Genomic DNA, 6490 nt, shown 5'->3' with positions numbered 1-6490 from the left:
GATTATCTGACGAACGATAAGGGAGGCACTGACGGTGGTGGTCTACGAGGAACAAAAAGGATGGCACCAATGATTTGCAAACTTGTCAGGATTTGTAGATTTAGCATGGTAGTGGTTATCTCTCAAATGAAGATAGAGAAATGGTATTTGTAGGGTGGGTTTGCATTTTTTTTTTTTTTGTTTAATTTTTAATTAGAAAAATAGTAAAAGAAAATGATAAAGGCAAATATGTTATTTTAAGTATTTTAAAAAATTTATGTACAAAAAACCGTAAAATATTTTAAATGTTTTTTTGGACCATAGGTATTAATCCAAAACGTTGTGAACAAAGATAACAATATTTACTAACAAACACATTTTACAATTTTGTCGTTTACAGAAAGCATCCCTCATAAGTAAATCTATATGTTCGTTTAGAATAAAATAGTTTGGTAATTAAAAGTGGATTAAATTATAAATTCGGTCCCTAATGTATGCAATTTTTTATGGATTGTGTCTCGAAAAGATACTTTAATTTTAGTTTTGGGTTCTATAATAAGCTTTATTAATGATTTTGGTCCATGGACCGTTTTGAATAAATTGACTGTTTTATTTTTATTTATTTTTTATTTAATATTTTTTTTAGAAAAATGACTTATTAAGATAACTATGTTTCAAAATCATTCAAAAATTTAAGTTTGGTATTTTCAAATAACATCATCTAAATAAATTCTTTGTATAAAAAAACACCAACAAACTGCACATTCTGTTCAAATGTCACCTTATTGTAACTGACATTTATAAGTGAAGGGCAACATATTACCAGTAAAAATTAATTAAGGGGAAAAAACAAGAGAAAATTATTCATACCGGTAACTATGTTTTAAAATCATTCAAAATACATTATCTAAATTTTTGTATTTTCAAAAAACACCATTTAAGTAAGTCTTTATATAAAAAAAACACCAACAAACTATTGGGGACTCTCATGTCACAAATTATAATGAAGTGCTACCAATAAATAAGGAGCCAATTATGAATGGTTAAATATCTAAACAAAATATAGTTTCGTTGTGTTTTTTGTTTAAAGACGTTAATTGGACAGTACTCAAAACTTGAATGATATTTTTTGAATGATTTTAAAACATTGTTAAGTGTTAACATCCTTAGTCATTTTTCTTCTTTTTTCCTTAATTAATTTTTACTAGTAATATCTTGTCCCTCACCTATGTTGGTTTTATAAGATGACATTTGAACAAAATATGTAGTTGGTTAGGTGTTTTTTCTATAAAAAACTTATTTATCAAACATAATGTTTTTTGAACGATTTTCAAGCATAATTACCCTCTCAATTCAATTTTTTTTATATTAATGTTGTATATCACGATTTGTCATTTATTTTTTTTCTTTTTTTTATTCTTTTTTTTAATTTTTTTTTCTCAATAAAAATAACCGGAAAACATAATGTTGAAAAAACGGTTATTAAAAGATGGATCACCACCTTACAAGTTACATCTTTTGACTCTCTCTCTCTCTCTCTCTCTCTCTCTCTCTTCTCTCTCTCTCTCTCATGAAACAGACTGGGCTTGGGTTTGGGAACCCTCATGGCAAGAACACTCAAGGTACAACCCATCGAAGCACCTCCAAAACACTCTTGCTCATTACCCTAACCCTAATCATCCTCACTGTAATCCCTCTCTATTTCCCTTTCAACAAATTCCCATATCTATCCTCCTCCAACCATCCCTCCTCCACCTCACCGGACACAATCTCTCCGGCGAACCACCCCCATGACCAACTCATCACCATCGACGATAACCACCACAAATGCGACGTGTTTTCCGGCGAGTGGGTACCAAACCCTAATGCTCCTTACTACCATAACACCACGTGTTGGGCAATCCATGAACACCAAAACTGCCAGAAATATGGGCGACCCGATTCAGATTACATGAAGTGGAAATGGAAACCAGATGAATGTGATCTTCCCGTTTTTAATCCTTATCAGTTCTTGGAAATCGTGAGAGATAAAGCTTTGGCGTTTGTGGGTGATTCTGTTGGCAGGAATCAAATGCAATCTTTGATTTGCATGTTGTCTAGGGTATGTTCATCTTTACATAATCGTATCCTTTCATCGTTCTTCATTAAATTTCTAAACAAATTTATAATTTTATATTCTTTGTTTAACTTATGTTCTGGGTTTATGAAAAAAAAAAATTCTGGGTAACAAAAAGGTTGAGTCTTGAATCTTGATCACGTCGTTGTTGTTCAATCTTGTATTTATGACAATTGTTGATTTTCTGGGGTTTGAAGAAATCAATATTTTATTTGCAGAAATTAATTTATTGTGTTAAAATTTAAAAGGATCGAGTCTTGATCACGTTACTGTTCTTGGTGTTTCTCTCATGTTTGCATTTGAGCGTAGAAGGTGAGGGTAAATTTGTCTTTTTACATTGTGTAGAGAAAAAAGACACAAGATTCGTAACTCCTGGAAAGAAAAGTCGAGAACTTTTGACTGTTGAGCTCTCATTTTCACACAGAATAGATCTAATTTTTTAATTTTTTATAATTATGTATTCAATTAAAGTAGATTTTAATAATGAAAGAATATATATTTTTAGTTATAAATAAGTAAAATATGGAAGTTATAACTTCGTTTTCTGAAGGTATTATTAGATTTATATAAGTCGCGATTGAAAAGCATTTTTTTATTGTATATGATACTTTAAAATCTTGATATTAATAAACTTAAAAGATATAAAATAGAAAATCTTAAAACACTTTGGGAAATGTGAAACCTTGAATAACGGAAATATAAAGAATTAAGATATAATTTAGTTTGTATTATATTGCTTTGTTGACTTGAATACAGTAGGTGACCGACTAATATTTTTGATGTGGAATATTTATATAATTAAATTAATTGATAATTAAATTTACTTAATTAGGTTCATATGTAGGACTTTAGTAAAGAAGTGGCAATAATATATTAATATTGTGATGGTTAGAGACTTCGAAGAATGAATTTAAACCAGGGTAAGTTTTAGCAGCAGTTTATCAGGAACTAAATTGACCTGTAATTACTTTCTATATTATTTTTTATTGTATAAATAGTTGTATGATATATTTATATACATATTATATTAATAAAAAAAATAAGAATTCTTTTAATAAAATTATTTAAAATTTCGTACCCACTTAAATTCATTTTGCTGATTTTTGAGCGTTGATCTACTGACACCATTTTCATTAACCTAATTTTTACTGTATCTTGGGATCCTTATAGATCAATATACCGCTAAATAAATTTATCTATAATTATAATGTCACAAAAAAAAAAAAAAAAAAAAAAAAAAAAAAAAAAAAAACCTTTGTTTTCCTTTTTTTGTGCTTTAATAAAAATATTAACTTGGAATTCGAATTTAAAACGTGTAGAATGTCAAAAATGAGTGGGGTGATTCCCTTTTAAGAAGAAAAAAAAAGATAATCAATAATTGATTTTTTTTATGTCCTAAATTGACTATTTTATTTTTTAAAAGAAATATAGTATATTACGTGGTGACAGAATTTTGATGGCAACATGAATGGATCTATCTTATCTTCTTCCACCAAAATCATCATACCCATACCAAATATATTACATATGTTTCATTGTTTAGCTAGATTTTATGTCATTCGAAAATTTTGATTGGCTCAATTACTTTGTGATGCTTTTATCAATTGATCAATTTATGGTTATTGAAAATTTTGATAAGCCTTCGGTCTGTATTTTTAAATCAGATATATTAAGTGAATAGACACATATATCTTAGTTTAATATTAAAATTACTAATAGAACCTGGTATGTTTCTAATTGTTAGTTTCTTATGTTTATTCTTGAAAGGTAATAATTAGAATCCTTTATCTTGCGTTTTTTCTTTTAAACGTTTTTTTGTCTCTTTTTAATGATTATTTTTCAGTCCATCTGTCCAATATCTTGTATTCCATTAGTATAAACTTCGATTTCTATCTTTTAAATGAAAATGCTCATATAATTTCTTAATCCTAAACTTTCAAACTAGATGAGTTAAATCATCTAGTGGCTGGTTTTGTCACTATAGATCTTATATTTTAGTAGTTTTTACATGTATTAACTATCATATAGACAACCCTTTTTCAATTTTTATAATTTTTGTGTCTCTCAATTATATTGCTAGGTTGAATATCCAATTGATGTTTCTACCACAAAAGACGAAAATTTCAAACGTTGGTACTATGAATCATACAACTTCACCCTCGCCACATATTGGTCACCATTTTTGGTAAAGTTCAAAGAGCCTAGTACTGATGACCCAACTCTAGCTGGCGTCTTCAGTCTCTACCTAGACGAATTTGACAATGCTTGGACCAATCACATTGACGATTTCAATTACCTAATAATAAATGGAGGACATTGGTTCTCACGACCCTCGCTCTATTATGAGAAAGGCCAGATAATTGGTTGTAAATATTGTCAGAAAGACAATATCACTGACTATCCAATGACATTTGGGTATCATAGAGCATTTCGTACAGCGTACAAAGCAATTATGAGTAGAAAAAACTTCAAAGGCGTAGCAATGTTACGCACTTTTGCACCGACACATTTCGAGGGTGGGGACTGGAACAAAGGGGGAGATTGCCCTAGGAAAAAACCATTTAAGAGCAATGAAATAAGGTTGGAGGGTTCAAATTTGGAAATGTATTTATCCCAAATGGAAGAATTCAAATGGGCCGAAAAGAAGGCCAAGGATAATGGGCTTAAACTTAGGCTTTTGGATATAACACAACCCATGTTGTTAAGGCCCGATGGACACCCTAGTAAATTTGGACATTGGCCCAATGAGAACGTGGCTTTGTATAATGATTGTGTGCATTGGTGTCTACCTGGACCCATTGACACGTGGAGCGATTTTCTGCTTCATATGTTGAAGATGGAGGGTAGGAGATCAGCCGAAGGGAAGCTTTATTCTAAACTCATCAAAGTATAATTGATTTGAAATATAGAAAGAAAAAAAAAGGAAAAGATAAGATTTTGCTTTTATTTTGATTACTTTTCGTTGCTTTTCGAGAGCTTTTTCACTTGTAACTTATTAAAAGAATCTGTTATTGATATCAAACATTTTATATTGTAGTCGTTATAGTTGTATGTACGATGTTAAATTTGCTTTTGGCACGTTAGTTAGTAGATAAGTTAGTTTATTTTTTTAAGTTTTTTAAATTGTTATAAACATTAAAAAATAATTTGTAAGTTAATTTTTTAAAAATCTATTTAAATTATTTTTTTAATTTTTTAAAAAAATTCTAATATATATTTAATTAATTAAAAAATATTTCATCTAAATATTTTTCTATAATATTTTATATTTTACAGCTAGTTTACTAACTAGTTTTACCAAATATAATTTTTTTATGAGTTAATTTATAAACTAATACTCCTTCCGTCTCAATATTATAGTCCATCTTTCCTTTTTGGTTTGTCCCAAAATAATAGTCCACTTCTAAATATAAATAGTAGTTTTACCAAAATACCCTTCATTATTACTTAACCAATTAAACATTTAATGAAATATTAAATGCAAAATAAGGACAAAATTGTCATTTTATTGTATAAAGTTAATGGTAATTAATGCTTCCTTAATCTGTATGTTTTTTTGTCTGTGGACAATAATATTGGGACGGAAGAGCAGTTAGTTTTGTAACTAACAAAGTTTTAACTATCATAACTTTTGAGCTAACAAACTAAGGGGGTGTTTGGCTTAGCTTTTGAGAAGCCAAAAGATCTTTTAGAAAAAGATAGAAGCCAAAAGATGTTTGGCAAAACAATTTTAAAACCTACTTTTAGATTTTTGATAGAAGAAAAATCAACTTTTTAGAAAAGTTAAGAAAACCTGACTTTTTGCAACTTTTTCAAAAAGGACTTTTGTCCCTTAAAAAGCTAAGCCAAACATCCCTAAATTTATAAATTTTATAGCCTAAACGAGAATTAGTAATTAAACAAAAAAAATATCATTCATATCAAATATTATTAATGACGCCATCAAAACTTCTTGTAAGTTGTACTCCATGCAGCATAATAATCATTTCATATGAATTTTAGATTGTGTGTATCTTATTTCTTTCATCAAAATAGTCATTTATCAAATAATTGATTACTTCTTTAATTTAATAGAACTCTAAACTTTTTGTATGACGTTGCGTAGCATGTGCGGCACATGCAGCTGACACATGATAAATTGATTCCAAATCATCGTCCACATTTTCACGACTCTTATAAATCATAATGTTAATCAAGTTATTAGTTATAGGAAGCTGCTACCATATATAAAATTATAAATTGTAAAATGCTATAAAATAATTTATATACACCTTAAAACATCACAATATAAACTCATGATTATATAATGTTTTGGAAAAAATATAAATTGTGAAATGGCATATATAGTTATAAATTGTTTGGCAATTGTTGATGGGTCTTCACTAATCAATTTAT

General features: G+C 28.6%; 1 protein-coding gene across 1 annotated transcript; it reads left to right on the top strand.

Moving 5' to 3' along the window:
- The first annotated feature begins 1381 nt into the window (after positions 1 to 1381).
- On the top strand, positions 1382 to 5146 carry LOC111896328 (protein trichome birefringence-like 19). The gene is made up of 2 exons (XM_023892339.3): positions 1382 to 2080; positions 4176 to 5146. The coding sequence occupies exons 1-2, from the start codon at positions 1550 to 1552 to the stop codon at positions 4986 to 4988; spliced, it is 1344 nt and encodes a 447-aa protein (XP_023748107.1). The 5' UTR covers positions 1382 to 1549; the 3' UTR covers positions 4989 to 5146.
- Positions 5147 to 6490: the final 1344 nt, after the last annotated feature.

The sequence above is a fragment of the Lactuca sativa genome, chromosome 3, assembly GCF_002870075.4.
Source record: "Lactuca sativa cultivar Salinas chromosome 3, Lsat_Salinas_v11, whole genome shotgun sequence".
NCBI lineage: Eukaryota > Viridiplantae > Streptophyta > Magnoliopsida > Asterales > Asteraceae > Lactuca > Lactuca sativa.
Note: the sequence above shows the minus strand (reverse complement) of the source record. Positions and strands in the feature narration are given on the sequence as shown.